The 15,876-nt window shown below is 54.1% G+C and overlaps 1 protein-coding gene across 5 annotated transcripts in view; it reads right to left on the bottom strand.

The window, feature by feature from the left end:
- RPTOR (regulatory associated protein of MTOR complex 1) overlaps window positions 1-15,876 on the bottom strand; it is a 424,873-nt gene that overhangs the window by 70,525 nt on the left and 338,472 nt on the right. For all 5 annotated transcript variants that reach the window (XM_054256583.2, XM_054256581.2, XM_078374864.1 and 2 more), the window contains 6 exons: window positions 14,726-14,800; window positions 11,385-11,450; window positions 10,882-11,073; window positions 9,871-10,011; window positions 1,239-1,356; window positions 203-343 (listed from right to left, as the gene is read on the bottom strand). In XM_054256583.2, coding sequence (XP_054112558.1) covers window positions 203-343; window positions 1,239-1,356; window positions 9,871-10,011; window positions 10,882-11,073; window positions 11,385-11,450; window positions 14,726-14,800 — 733 coding nt within the window. The remainder of the gene's footprint in view (window positions 1-202; window positions 344-1,238; window positions 1,357-9,870; window positions 10,012-10,881; window positions 11,074-11,384; window positions 11,451-14,725; window positions 14,801-15,876) is intronic.

The raw sequence follows: 15,876 nt of genomic DNA, 5'->3' as shown, positions 1-15,876 counted from the left end.
ACGCCTCCTTGCCACACTCAAGTCTGCAAAGGGGACTCCAGATGAGGACAGCTGGCTCGTCACCGAGTTGGTAGACGGGACTTCGGGGCATGAACTTAGGCAGGGAAGCGGCAGGGGCAGAGTGGTGCTTGCTGAGATGAAAAGTTTCAGAAAATGCAACCCTATCTCTCCTAATCCAAGCACCCGGTTTCCAGGATCTTACATTCCTCTGTCAAGCTCAGGTTCTGCAAAGATTTGTTGAGGCTCCTAGCTGTGGCGACAGCGCGGATGTTTCCGTAGGAACTCACAGAACGGAGTCGGGGGGTGCACGGGCTGTCTCGCACGGGGGTCAAACTCCCACCCTCTGGGAAAGAAGGAGAAAGACAAGTTACAATGGGCTTCCGGGTAGAGGCCAGTGCATCTTGTGACACTCAGCAGCTGAGACACACAGTGGGGACAGCCGCTACCTGCACAGGAATGAATATCACCACAGGGGCTGTGCGGCTCAGGGAGACTCAGACATGAGTGGCGGCTCTGCGGGACAGCACTGGAGAAATGACAACCGCTTGTTGCTCTGTGTATATGAAATTACCAAACACGAGAGAGGCAGGTAGCTTCAGCCTGTCCAAGAGTGCACGAGGTATGTGGTGATGTGGGCCGTGAGGCGCTCCCCAGGAAGCCGCAGTAGAGTAATGGCCGGCCACACTCAGTGTGGCTCATCCTCCGCCCTCCCAGGTATCCTGCCCACAGGGATGCTGCCTCGCTGATGACAAGCCTCTGCACTGCAGAGACGGCTGTGTGGTGGAGGGAGGGGCTGCTGGCAGTGAGGAGACACTGCAGTCCAGACCACATGTGAGAAAGGAGCTCCTGACATGCCTCACTGAGCCCTGAGGCCACCAGCATGCGATGACATTATTCATCACAGGGGGCGGCCACAGTGCTTTTCTGCAAGCTCGTAACTGCAGAAGTTTTGTCATACTTCCAGATTTCTGTGAGTTTAATTTCCAAAAATGGCAAAAAGAAAGGAAAAATGTAAGAGGACCAGTGTGGTCCTCTTTCCTGCCCTTTTAAGTCTGGCAGGTGCCTAAAAAGATGAGAAAAACACGGACCACTGCAGCAGGCATCTGGGAAACCCGAGCTTAGACTCTGCAAGAGCGAGCAGGCTGCCAGCAGTTCTCAGCCTGGACCGTGGGCTGTACAGGATCCACCGCGTGGCTCACGGTTCACAGGAGACGCTGTACCTGCTGTGTCTGCCATACCTGTGGTCGCCGGAGAAGGCAACGGGTAGTTCTTTTCCTCTTCTATGAACTGCAGGGCCACGGTGCAGAAGTTGCTTTCATACTGAACCACGAGATGACTCAGAGCCACCACCAGCTCCTGCCGAGAGGGAGAAGGGACAGTAACACTCACTGGGGCTGGAAAATGACTGTGGAGCAGCAGTGACTTGAGTCACCAACAGAAAAAAGAAAGGTTAAGACAAAACTCGGCAATCAGCATCAGAAACAGGAACCAGTCAAAGCAGAAGACTTGAACGAGCAGAGTGTTGTCGAAATGGCAGGCCACCAGCTCACGGTGGATGCTGGGGGTGCCCAGAAAGCCTCCTAGGACCCTCACCACTGTTAGAAGTACATGATGCACTGTACTCGGGGTCTCTCGAGGATGCGGAGTCACAGGACTCCAGAGAGGGGAGGGAGGAGCCCTCCGAGGAGGCGTCCAGCCTCTTGCTTACAGTCACCACTGTGACCCCGGCTGAAACTGCTGCTCTAGCTCGAGATCACCCCGACAGCTGGCGGCCTTTCTGAATCTGAGCACACTGGCCGAGTGTGGCAGACAAGCTGAGGCCTGTGCTTTTCAACACACGCAAAACTTTCATGCGTAGATGTTTCTAGTCCCTAAGACAGAACGGGAAAGTTGTAGAAGTAAAACATCTTTAGGTCCAAATGCCTTAGTCCAAGGCAACAGGCACAATTTGCCTCTCTTTTAGGAAAGTTTAGTGCTGTGACATGAACAGCTGGAGATCCTAGAAGTCACTGGGGAACATAAGGGTAATGTAGGTTTAAAAAATGGAAGGAATGCTTTTTTCCTCACAACTTTCTCTGCCTTTTTTTTTTAAGAGTAAAGATGGATTCTTAGCAGAGAACCAAGCGCTTGGACCCCCTGCTGCTTGCGTGATGCCCCTGCCTCCGTAGAGGGTGGATGAGCCACGCTCTGGATGGGCGCTCTCCAGGGACCAGGGTCTTCTCGGCACCGCCCCTGCTCTCCACCCGCACGCTCTCCATCCACGCACTCTCCTGTCCCAGCCATCGTGCCCTAGGCTTCCTCCTAGCATGCTTTGGGGTTCCCCTGAGGTGGGCCCCTCCCTCTACTAGCTCCAGGCTAGCTGTCCAGCTGCTGGCTCTTCCCCTGCACCCCAAACTCTCCCTGCCCTGTGAACTGCCAGCACCCTTTACTTTCCATTCAGCCCACAGTGCCCTCTTGATGTGTGCTCACAGGACTGCAAGTCTCTCAGTGCTCAGGCGGAAGCCCAACCCTCCCACCCCACTGGGCACCAAGGTCAGGGCCCCATGTGCATCTTCACGGCCATGGCCAACACCCAGTTCTGGTACTCATCTTCAATGGCCTAAGTCACCGTCCCAGGCTCCCGGAGCAAGCCACAGACACCCTGCTGTCTTCCCTGTCCAAGGGGAGTGAGGCACTGCAGAGATGGGGCCTCCAACAGAGCGAGCGCCCACTGGACCCCTCCCAGGGAGGACCAAGGCTGCATCTGTCTTCAAAAACCACGGATTTTCTTTCCCTTTCCTTCTGGTATCACGTGACAAAAGCCAGTGCTGGGCCCTGGAATGGATTAATATGCCCCGAGGTGGTAGGCCTTCAATTCAGGGGAGGCCAACAGGGGCCACGACCGTTGTTCAAGGGAAATGTCCAGAGAGCATTTGTCCCGCCGCTTACGGGGGGGGCCTCGCTCGGAGGCCGCACATCCCGCCGCATATGGGGCCTCGCTTGGAGGCTGCACATCCCGCCGCATACGGGGCTTCGCTCTGGAGGCTGCTGCCTGGCACACAGCAAAGAGCTCTCCCTTGCATCTGACCCTTCCTGCCCTTTCTGAATGGAGCTGGGCTCGGACAGCAAGACACACACACACACCAGCCTTCTTCGGGATATTCATGCAGAACCCATCAGAGGGTCTGGGTCTGGCAGAGGTGCTCAGCCAGGCTGTGGGAGTCCCCCCTCTCTCAGCTTTTGCAAGATTTTGGCTGGTGTTGTCATGTGACCCTCTCCCTCTTGGGGTTCCCCAGTGGCATACAGATGTGGGGGCCACATTAGCAACCAGGGGCTGGCCAGGTTTCCCAGGTACTCTGACAGACTGAGTGTCAAAGCCATTGTCTGTCCTCCTGCTCTGTGGCTGGAGCTGAGCGGCTTGCCGGACTCATGTTCACCTGTCAGCTCAGCCCTTCCCCTGGGCTCCCTGTCTTCAGTGTCATTGTGTGCTCCTAGAACCTGCTCCTTCATGGCTGGCCCCTTTGGTGAGAGGCAAGTCCTCTCTTCTGTTGCTCAGACCCAAACCCCAGGGATTCCCTGTCCTCCTCTTTTCTCGTACCCCCTCCACCTGTGAGCAAGTGCTGTGAGCTCTGCGTTCAAAGCCTAGGCAACTCTTCCCTCCTACTCTTCCCATCCCTGCAGTTGGGCAAACGGCCCCTCTCACCTGAGCAGCCGAAGGTGAGGTCCCACCCCCAAACCCCCTCCAGGCCTCTGATCACAAATAACAAGGCTTGTACTGGCTGGGCCACCTGCCCCACCACCCTCCTGACCTCTCGTGCCCACGCTGTCTGATGGGCATGGCCCCTGCACCTGCTGGCCCCTCCTTGTGGCAAGGCCTCCCTGTGCCCCCAGCCCCATCCACAGTGGCTCTGCTCAGCTGCCACCTCGGCCCACCATCCTCACATCCACCCCTCCCCCAGCTCCAGGGGCACCTTCTTGAGAGAAAAGCCAGGGTGAGTGCCCTGCGGGGTCACTGAGGTGCATGGCACATGCCTGATGAGTGTGTTCTGGCTGAGTGCAGCCCTCCCCACTTCAGGAGCATCGTCTGCAAGATGAAGGTCAGTTTCTAACCATGAATGTCGCCAGGACTCAGAGACCCTTGCTTGGGCACATGCCCTGCTGCCCAGGGGGCCCACACACCTCCTGGTGGTGACCCAGCTGGACTCACCATGGACTGCCCACCCACCTTACCTCCCCGCCTTGCCCACCTGCCCTGCTGACCCCCCACTCCACATTTCCAACAACACAGCACTGGCTAGTATTTGTTTTGTCACCTGTGCTTGGGCATCGTAAAACTCAGCTCCTGTGACCACTGCAGGCCCGAGCAGTGTCCTGGAAGCATCTTGGAAGGCTAAGGCCTGGGATTACAGAGTGGATCACTTGAGCCCAGGAGTTTGAGACCAGCTTGGGCAACACAGCGAGACCCCATCTCTATAAAAAATACACAAATTAGCCCAGCATGGTGGCATGTGCCTGTGGTCCCAGCTACTCAGGAGGCTGAGGTAGGAGGATTGCTTGAGCCCTGAGGGCAGAGGTTGCAGTGAGCTGAGATTGTGCTACTGTACTCCAATCTGGGTAACAGAGACTGTTTCAAAATAAAATAAAACAAAGAAAATACAAAGTTAAAAAATAGTATCCGAAGAGTCCCTTTTTCCTCCTGAGGCCACGACAGAGGGAGTGGGCCCCAATCCAGACCCCGCCGGACCTTTCCTCTCGTGTAGCTCCTGCCCAGCCCAGCTTCGGCAGAGGCTGGGGTGTTACTGGGGGCTACCACCCCACACCCCTACCCTGGCCCTTCTTGATGAGGGAGGGGTGGCTGCTGACTGCAGGCTTTGTGCTTCACAGACAAGCTGAAGCTCAAAATGATTTGGGGCTAATCTGAATTTGCTGACTTTTAAATTCTGTCAAGTAAGCTTACTAAACAAGTCAACAAACAAAACCTACCAGGCCCCACACAGGAGAGGACACGTTCATTATGAAAAAGCAGGACGAAGGAACCGTTTTGATACTCAGAACACCTTGCTGTATGGAAAAGCAGCAACAGCATCCTCCTCTCTCCTGCCCTGGAGGCTGCCGGGAGCTGCTCAGCCAGGCCTGCTCCCCAACCCCAGCCCTACAGCGGGCTCAGGACGGGCCCCGAGGAGAGGCTGCGAGAAGGGGGCTGGTTCCATGTCCACCAGGCTACCCGGTGCTTGCACCCGTGCCCAGGTCCCCTGCAGGGCACCGTGCCCGCCCGTGGTGCTTGGTAAACAGGAGAGAAAACCAGCTGTGCTGTGGCAGACGCTGTGACAAAGACAGAGGTGCACCCTTGGAGTCAGCACCCTTCCCCACGTCAGCATGCCTCCCAAGTCAGCACGCCCCTGGAGTCAGCATCCCCACTCAGAATCGGCGCACCCCCGCTCAGCGTCGGCACACCCCTGGAGTCAGCACCCTTCCACATGTCGGCACACCTCTCAAGTCAGCACCCCCCTGGAGTCAGCACCCCCACTCCGAGTCGGCATATCCTCAGAGTCTGAGCGTCAGTGCAGCCTGCTTGGGGAAGGCTCCTGGCCACACGTGAGTGACGACTTTCTCTGACTCCTCACTAGACTTCCTCCCTCCAGACATCACCCTGCCAGCTTACATTACCAGCTGCTGTTGGCTGCTTCTCTGGCTAGAATGCAACCCCCCTGAAGGCGGAATGCATCTCAAGTACCTGACCAGGTTCCCAGCATGGGACAGACAGCAGGGAATACTTGCTCCAAGACCGAATCCTGTTAGATTTGGAAGAATAGAGCACTTGCTGAAGGCACATTCTCAACAGCTGGAGCCTGGCACTCACAGCTCCTGCCTCCACTCCACTGCCCCTCTGGCCACAAGGAAGGAGAGTAGCCCCAAGGTCCTCCATCTTGCCCACACCTGAGCCTCCAGCCACCTGCAAGGAGAGCAACCCTAAGCCCCTCCATGTTCCCCAGGCCTGAGACTGGCCACTTGGAAGGAGGGCGACCCCAAGCCCCTCCATCTTCCCCACGCCTGCGGGTTTGCACACGCTCCTCCTGCTTATCCAGCCCCTCCCAGGTGACGTATGACTCCCCTCCATAACCAGGTAGGAGCTGCCCCTCCACAAAGCCTCTGCTGACCCTCTTCCCGCTCCCACATGGGTATAGACAGAGTTCTCACGAGCTCAGAGAACTCCAGGCAGCACTGATCCACAGGCTCCTGTGGAATGGCCACATGTGTATCTGTTCTTTGACTAGACCGTGTGCTCCTGGAACGCAGGGGCTGTCATCCTCCACACGCCCCGCCTGGTGTCCCCGAGACAGCTGTGTCCCGGTCACCAGCACCTCCTCTGACCCCCACACTGTTCCTGCAGGCCAGTCTCCAGGACAGGATAAGCAGGCGGCCTTGCAGGCAAGTGAACGCGGAACTGCGCACAGAGGAGGGTGGGCTGCGGTCTCAGTGCCCAGTAGCCAGGACTGCACCACGGGGTCACACCCAGCGGGGACACTGGACCACAGGACGGCTCTCAGGGAGCGTGTCATAGCCAACGTCCTCTCTAATTTAACACTGCTTTTGTAAAAGGGAAACAAAGGTTTCCTTACTTTAAACAAATTTTAACAGACAAACTGCTGATCTGCTGCTTTGATCAGTGACGTCCACTAAAGGCGATCTGATGTGAGAAGAATTCGGCAGCGGCTGAAAGAAGCCAGGTCCAGAGGCACTGTCAGGAGGAGAACGTGACGGTAACAAAGCCAGACCCAGCAGAAGAGCTTCACCAGCCTCTCACTTCATATTTTCAAGATTTCATTAGAAAATGCAGCACACTAGGGAATGATCCAAGATGGCTGATTGCTAACATCTCGGGATTGCAGCTCCCAGTGAAAGCGCAGAGAACAAGAGGACGCCACACTTTCAGACAAATTTTTGTCGCTCACGGAGCAGAAGATTCCCAGTAGAGGAGCCCCACGGGTCGCCAGCACGACTCTTGTGGCCGGCGCAGCAGTTTTGCTGGCACCTCGGCACAGCAGCTCTTGGTGCAGAGTAAACAGGGCTGGTTCCCCTTCTGACCGACATTTGGAGCTCTGGGGAGGCAGAGTCGCCTATTACGGACTCAAGAAGGAAGCCAGACTGGAGATTCCTGGGCAGAAAAGCACCATCAGTCTTAACGCCGCTGTTTTGGCCGGCGCAGTGGGTTGCTCGTATTTCGGCCCTGGGAATTAACAACTTGGACGTCCACTCAGAGACCTAATTTGGAAGTTGGTAATTACAAAGATGACAGGTGGATAAATTTGCAATGATGGGAAGAAACCAGCGTAAAAAGGCTGAGAATACTCAAAATCAGAATGCCTCTCCCTCTAAAGAGGATCACAGTTCCTCACCAACAAGGGAACAAGGCTTGATGGAGAACGAGCGCATCCCATTAACAGAATCAGGCTTCAGAAGATGAATAATAAGAAACTTCTGTGAGTTAAAAGAACATGTTGTAGCCCAATGTAAAGAAACTAAGAACTTTGAAAAAAGGTTTGATGAAATCCTAATGAGAATAGACAATTTAGAGAGGAATATAAGTGAATTAATGGAACTGAAGAATACAATGCAGGAACTCCAAGAAGTATGCACAGGTTTAAACACTCGAATTGATCAAGCAGAAGAAAGGATATCAGAGGTCGAAGACCAACTTAATGAAATAAAATGAGAAGACAAGATTAGAGAAAAAAGGATAAAAAGGAATGAGCAAAGTCTCCAAGAAATATGGGACTATGTGAAAAGACCTAATTTACATTTGATAGGTGTACCTGAATGCGATGGAGAGAATGAATTCAAGCTGGAAAATATTCTTCAGGATATTATTCAGGAAAACTTTCTTAACCTAGCAAAGCAGGACAATATTCAACCCCAGGTAATACAGAGAACACCACAAAGATATTCCTCAAGAAGAGCAACCCCAAGGCACATAATTGTTAGATTCACCAGGGTTGAAACAAAGGAGAAAATACTAAGGGTAGCCAGAGAGAAAGGTCAGGTTGCCCACAAAGGGAAGCCTATCAGACTTACAGCAGATGTCTCAGCAGAAACTCTACAAGCCAGAAGAAAGTGGGGGCCAATATTCAACATCCTTAAAGAACAGAACTTTCAGCCCAGAATTTCATATCCAGCCAAACTAAGCTTCACAACTGAAGGAAAAATAAAATCTTTTATGAACAAGCAAGTACTCAGAGATTTTATTACCACCAAGCCTGCTTTACAAGAGCTTCTGAAAGAAGCATTACACATAGAAAGAAACAACCAATGTTAACCTTTCTAAAAATATACCAAAAAGTAAAGAGCATCAACATAAAGAAGAATCTACATCAATGAATGGATAAAACAGCCAGTTAACATCAAATGGCAGTAATCCTAAATTTAAATAGACTAAATCCCCCAATCAAAAGATACAGCCAAAACCCAACTGAATGCTACATCCAGACCCATTTCACATGCAAGGATACACAAAGACTCAACAAAGGGATGGAGAAAGATTTACCAACCAAATGGAGAGCAAAAATAAATAAATAAATAAATAAAAAGCAGGAGTTGCAATTCTTGCATCTGATAAAATAGATTTTAAAGCAACAAAGATATAGTGGTAAAAAGATCAATGCAACAATAAGAGCTAACGATCCTAACACCCAGATACATAGAGACTTAGATTCAATGAGACAGAAAATTAATAAGGATATCCAGGACTCGAACTCAGATCCGGAACAAGTAAACTTAATAAATATTTATAAAGCTCTCCACTTTAAATACACAAAATATATATTCTTGTCAATACCATATCACACCTACTCATAGGTTTAAATGAAATATTGATTGGCCATTATTAATACCCATTTTTTAGAATAAAGCAACATTTCCGTTCTCTCTCCCTCTTTTTCTTCCTCTTTCTTTCTGTCCTTCACTCCTTTTTTTTTCTTTCCTTTTCTCAAAAAAAAAGAAAAAAAAAAAAAAAAAGAAAATGCAGAACACTAATGACCTGGCTCCTTTGAGAAGGAACCCATAACGGAACATGCCTTTCTACACGTTGAGTCTGGCTGAGGTAAACCTGTCCAGGTCACATCCCTCCCAAGTGAAGCAGTGGTGTCTGCTTTCCCAACAAACAACTCCCAGGCCCCTGGACCCCGGCCCCGCTCCTGATGAAGCCCACATCCAAGAGGGAGCCACACACAGCCAGTGCGGGCTCGTGCTAGGGCAGCCAATGACTCCCGACGGGGAGACACAGACCCCCTGTTCCCCTGCAGAGCTCTGCGCCCTGTCTGATGAGTTCTCTGCAAGAGCAGCCTTTGCTCTCATGGGGAAAGAAGACCGGGAAACCAGTGTCTCCCTAAACGTCCGTGGCGCTGCGGTGGGTGGGGGAACCTGAGGGTGTGTGGAACCAATTTTTTCTAGGGGTGTGAAACCTTGAATCATCTGTGATATTTCTACATCTAAACAGGTAAGTTTTCAAGTTAATAAAACTGTTTTGTTCTGTTGCTGACAAACACGGGGGCAGGGAGGAGGACCCAGTACACAAACCTTCCTGCCATCTGTGGTCGCAGTGGTGTGTGTGTGTGTGTGTGTGTGTGTGTGTGTGTCGCTCCCAGGCAGGAAGGAGACTATTATGCAAGCTGCTGGGAGGCACGGCCTGCTAAATGCCTCTAAACGAAGCAAACACAGTACCTGGTTAAGAAACGCACTTTGGAGAGAATTAGACATTCAAAGATCTGTTCTCGCAATGAGGCTCTATGGAAAGTGAGTGCTCCCTGCTGTGGTCAGGGTCGTATGGCCTGGCTCCCCGTGTTGCGGGGTCCGGCCTGGGCGCCCTACCGCTGCTGAGCTGGGGGGTTCACGTACCTTCCGGACCATGGGGCTCCCATCGCTGACCAGCTGGGCCAGCATCATGGCCACGTTGTGGTCGATGGTGGTGGAGTGGTCCGTCCTCTCTGCAGAGTTGCCCACGAATGTGCCGAGGGCGAAGACCGCTGCGCAGCGGACCTGCAAGGCAGGGAGTGGTCACAGGCATGCCCCACACTGGGCCATGCTGCAGCCGGCCTGTCCGCCAGGGCTGTGTGCAGGTGAACCCGATCCCACAGGGGTTTGGTGAACAGCAATCCGGGCCCCAGCTCTACTTGCACAGCCGGAGCAGCAATGGGGGAGGAAGTGGAAGCAGCAGGGCCAGCTGCCCAGCTCCAGGGGCGGACGGTCAGCCTGCAGAGGTGGGAGCCGTATTTCCCTGGGAATTCAAAGACCAAAACAGGTGCCAGGGAATATACTGATGAATGAGGCAAGAGTTAGAGGAGGAGCTGGGATGGGCCGCAGGGCAGGGAGAATGGAGAGAGGGGAAGGCATGGGCACTCCTGGAGGCAGAGGGGGTGTGGGAGCCCTGGAGTGCACCAAGGATGAGGGCTCACCCAGGGGAGCGACACCATGCTGGCCCTGGGGTCTGGGGACTCTGGCTTAGCCCCTGCCCCCAACACCATGTGGTCCTGGGGAGAAGTCACTGTCCCTGGGTCTGTTACCTCAGCTCTAACAACAAGCAACACCCTATACCCTGCACAGGCTGTGGGAGGAGTGAAGACAATGGGGCAGGCTGTGGCGAGGACGCAAAGTGGCACCCCAGACAGAGTGTGTGACCCGCCTCTGAGGTGCCCTTAGGGACCCCCTTTGGTAGCTGTGCTGCTGCCCCCGGGAGTGCATTCTGGGCCCAGGTGCAAAGTCCCCTGGGGTGCGGCTCTCTCCCACCAAGGTCCCGCTCTCCTACTCCTATTAGTGAGCAGCCTGCACTTCCTGGCCCTCCACCTCACCCCTCCAGGAGGCCTCGCAGTCGGCAGCCGGGACTGGGCTCTGAGCACCCACTGGACTCACCTCAGGAATGGGGTCGGAGAGGAGGCTGTAGAGCTTCTCGTGGGCGCTGTCCCTTACACCGCACCACCTCGCCGAGTCAAAGTTCTGCCAGATCCGGCCTAGGCAGATGGCCACCCACTGGCGCAGCAGGGGGTGAGGGTCGTTGAGCTGCTCCAGGCAGATGGCGATGAGGTTTCCCTGGAGGCAGGCTTCCTGCAGAGGCGGGACCACAGACAGGTGGGCCTCTGCCCGCCGATGGCGGGCACGTGGTGGGTGTCTGTCCAGGATGTCGGCAGCCACCCATCCTCAGGAAGCCTTATTTAATCACAACACCAGATTTGCTTAATGTTCCCCATTTTAAATCCTGCAGATTCAAATTCACCCCACAAACAGCCGTTGAGATGAAGGGCCCGAGCATCTGCTGGACATCCTGTGTCTCCCATGTGGCGCTACGTTTCACAGTGGGCCTAGCTCCTCCGCAGCGCCACGTGGGCTCTGCGGGTGGGGACCACCGGGGTGCTCACCTGCCCCGTGTTGTAGCTGTTGACGATCACGGCGAGGATGAAGGCTGTCATGGTCCTGTGTTCAGCCTGGAAAACAAGATGGCCGTGGTTGTTTCCCTCAGTGGAAACTCTCATTCCCAAAGCACAGCAGCGAGATCCTTTCTGAATCTTCACCATACTCTCACATGATTAAAGTCACAAGCCAGCTTTACCGCTGGATTTTGAGTGGACTCTACAAAAAAGAACCGCGGTTCACACAGGCCTGAGAGCTCGGGCTGGTCTCCCGAGTGAAGGCCCAGCACTGCCAATGGGCACAGACCAGGCATCTCTTTCCTCTGTCACGGGTCAGCCATGGCTGTCGGTATGGAGCGCCCGGACCTCACCTCCTCAGCCAGCCCAGCGCCCCATGCACACACTGCCCGGAAGTCACGGAGGCAGCCTTCTAACTGCGTTTCCCTGTTCCCTCCTTTCTGGTCTTCCATGGACCTGACTGATTTTCATCCTCTCCTTTCCTCTGTGCCTTTGCTGACCTGGAAGCCAGAGTCTATTCTGAGCTCTGTGGGGGGGCCTTATGTTCTTCACGTGCACACCGTGTAGTCCAGCACATCCTATGTAGCGCCTGAATCACTGCAAGGCTCCCAGGCACCTGATTCCTCCTCATGCTTAACCCCTCCAATTCGCCATGAGTGTTCTTTATTTTTACAAAGCTTTAGATGTGTCAACACGTTTGCCAGCTTCTTGGCTTTTTGCTGCATCCTGCATCTTGCTTCTCCCTCCCGGTCCCGTTTCCTCCTCACTGATGTGCGGTCTTTCTAGCTGTCAGCTGTGGGGTTCGGAAGGAGTAAACTGTCAGTGTTTGACCACTGCTTACTATATCCCCACTGTTAAGTGGTGACTGAGCAGGTGTTCCAACTACAGTCACTTTCCTCCTCTGCTGAGGGCCCCCCCGTCCCCCTCGAGGGCCCCCTGTCTCATGCTGAGGGCCCCCCATCCCCACTGAGGGCCCCCGTCCCCCCCGAGGGACCCCTGTCCCCTGCCAAGGGCCCCCCATCCCCACTGAGGGTCCCCTGTCCCCGCTGAGGGCCCCCCATCCCCCACCAAGAGCTCCCCATCCCCACTGTGGGCCCTCCGACCCCTGCCGAGGGCCCCATCTCCCACTGAGGACCTCCCTGTCCCCCACCAAGGGTCCCCGCCCCCACCAAGGGCCCCCCGTCCCCGCTGAGAGCCCCCCTGTCCCCACCCCTGCCAAGAGCCCCCGTCCCTGCCAAGAGCCTCTGCTGACAAGTGACCCTATCCCTGAGAGCCCCCCGTTCCCCTCTGAGAGCCCCCCATCACCACCGAGAGCTGCTGCTGATGAGAGGTCTGCTATCTGGGCTGGCATTGTTTCCTCCTTTGCAAGTAACAGTTGTTCTGGGGACTTTCAAGGGTTGTCTTCATGTCTCTGATATTTGCTGTTTTCATTACCATGTGTCTATGTATGCATCTGTTTCTGTTTAACCTTCTCAGGATTCATCATGCTTTTAAAATCAGAACTCTCCTTTCTTCAAATCTGGAAAATTCTCAGCCAGTATCTAATCAAAAACGGCTTCTCTACTTCCTGTCTTCTCTCGCTGTGAGCCACGCTAGCTGCACGGTGAGTGCGCCCGGCCTGTCTCTCAGCGCGGCTTTCATACCTTCTCCCTGAGCTTCACACACGGCGCTCCAGGTGACTCCTTCAGGAACCCTTTTCTCGGCTGTCTGCTCTGTGATTTAATTCATCTCCCGAGTTTTCAGTAACAGTGAATGTCTTTTCTATTTTACAGCTTCAATTTGTTTTTCGGATCTGCTTATGTGTTTAGAGAAATCAGTCATTTCTGAGGCTGAGCACAGTGTTTTCTCATAATAGGCACAAAGCCCTGAAGAAACAAAGCTGAGGGCCCCCCGGCCCCCACCGATGGCTGACGGTCTGATATCATCATACCAACTTCTTTCCAGTCCGTCGTTTAAACATATTGACATTACTTATTTATTTGTTGGCGATAGGGTCTCACTGTTGGCCAGGCTGGAGTGCAGTTGTACAATCACAGCTCATTACAACCTGGACTTCCCCGGGCTCAGCCGATCCTCCCACTTCAGCTTCCCGAGTAGCAGAGACCACAGGCATGAGCCACAACGCTTGGCTAAGTTTTTGTATTTTCGGTAGAGATGGGGTTTCACCATGTTGTCCAGCCTGGTTTCGAACCCCTGAGCTCAAGCAGTCTGCCAGCCTTGGCCTCCCAAAGTGCTGGGATTACAGGCGTGAGCCACTGCACCCAGCCGCCTCTTCATTCTATTCAGCCCGGCTCTGTCCTCAAAACCCCCGCAGGCTCGTGTGAGGGTGTGAGGTGGGGCCGGTTCCTGTGAGCCTAGCTCATCCCTTTGCCCGTCACCGGCTAGCATACCCTCTCACTTCTCTATGTCGGATTTGTTTTCTTCGTTACTCTTAAGCATAGGAAGTGATGATCTCCAAAGCTGGCATCAAGTATAAACTTTAACTGCCTAGGATGACGTCTCACTCCAACCCAAAGTGCACATACTATTCACCTTTCGGAAAGCAGTCCTGTGTATGTTTGCTGTGTTTAAAAAATCACTTTGCTTAGAAAACCAACGAGGGGTGCAATTACATACAGAAGTTCCTTTCTGCAGCCAAGGCCACCTAGCACCGTGTAACAAGCTCATATGCTTACATATTCTGGCAATATGATGTCATGTTCAAAAACTACTTAGGATATATCTACTTGGTTTTCATTACTAAGCTGGGAGCCAGAAATGGGAAATACAACATTACGAGACATTTACAGAATAACTCTGTACCCTATTCATGGATGACTCATTTTTAAACAATTTAATACAATAAAATATACTGAAAGTTTAAACTTTCAGTCTTCTTTTGTTCTTCCCTTCCTCCTCCCTCCCTTCCTGATGAGGTCCTTTGATAGCCTGCTGTGTCCCAGGACCTCCCGAGGCTGCGGAACCGCCACATCACAGGTGTGCGAGCACTCACTAGTCTGACTCAGTGGACAGCTAGGAAGAGTGGATGCGAGACTGTTTTGCAAAGAAGTGCCTGTGAAAACAGACTCAAACAACCCCCCCATGACCCGTGTGTCTGGGTGAACTGTAGCTCTTGTTTAGAGACGGAAGTGAAACAGCAGCTGCACTCATGGCACTAAGCAAAGGGCCGTGTCTAAAGTGAAGCAGTTGCTGACTGCGTGGACATGGCCCCTGCTGTGGCCCTTGACCTTTCTCTTACAGCCCCCGTAGAAAGGCCCCGCCGAGCGCAGCGTGTGGGCAGAGGCAGTGTCACGAGACGCGAGCCCGCCGAGAAGGTGCTGCCCAGTCCTTACTGGCATGTACGGGTCCGCCAGCACCGACAGGAAGTACTTGTGGCCGTTGTCCTTCACGAGGTCCGCCTGGCATGACTGGAGAGAAAGAGACAGAGGAGAGGCTGTGAGTGCAGAGGCCCACGGGAGCCTCAAGCTTCGCGTGGTGTGTGAACAAACGAGGGCACGTACTGCTTATACTTCAATCATTTCCTTCTCTCAAGCCCTCCTTCCATCTGGAAAAACATCTGCAGCCGGCGCCTGCAGACATGCTTTCCTTGGCTAAGAAGGACAGGGATCCCACAAATGCCTATCCGAAGGACAGCAGCTCCCAGACGCGAACTTTCACACTGTGGGTCGTCTGCTGGCGAGTGCCCTGCAGCCCCTGCCGACACCCCTACTCCTCTCCATGGGACCCATTCCCTCCCTCCGCTCTCCACACTGGTGCACATCCAACACTCTATCGGAACCAGCCTCTTGGTGCAGATCCGGCCCTGCCGAAGCTTTTTTGGAGCTTTGCTTGGACTTACAAAATACTGACAACCAATCGTGTGTGAGGCAGTAATTCCCACTGATGGGTGTGCACAGTCCCACTCTAACAGGCGCTTCCCACTGGCCGGGCTCTTTCACCCACAGGAGCAGCCCCAAGGTAGGAGGCTTCTCGGTGCTAAAGCCGCTGTCAGGCAGGCAGGCATCCTTCCCACCCCTCAGGTCAGCCCGTGCCTGTCCACATAATCACATCCAGCACTCTTATCGGAACCAGTCTCTTGGTGGTGGGAAGCAGCAGGGCAGCAGGGGCAGGACGGGAAGAGGTGGGGTGGGCAGAGGCAGGGCAGGCAGGGGCAAGATTGGAAGGGGTGGGGTGGGCAGAGGCAGGGCAAGCAAGGGCAGGATGGGAAGGGGCAGGGTGGGCAGCAGCAGGGCAGTCAGGGGCAGGTGGGACTGGGCAGGAGCGGCTGCAGAGCCCAGCAGGAGCTGCCACCAGGAAGGACATGGCAGGTGGGCTACGGGTCACAGGCTGGGCTGGAGCTGCAGGACAGCAAGGACAGACAGGGATGGTCCCAGGGGTGTGAGGATCTGAGTGGAGGACCGCCCACTGAAGAGGTGGGGTGTGTTTTCATCACAGAAGGGTTACGGTGGGGCTCACTGCAGCTGAGGCACCGACGACCAGACAC

The sequence above is a fragment of the Callithrix jacchus genome, chromosome 5 (assembly GCF_049354715.1).
Source record: "Callithrix jacchus isolate 240 chromosome 5, calJac240_pri, whole genome shotgun sequence".
NCBI classification, from domain to species: Eukaryota; Metazoa; Chordata; class Mammalia; order Primates; family Cebidae; genus Callithrix; species Callithrix jacchus.
This window is presented reverse-complemented; position numbering and strand designations above follow the sequence as displayed.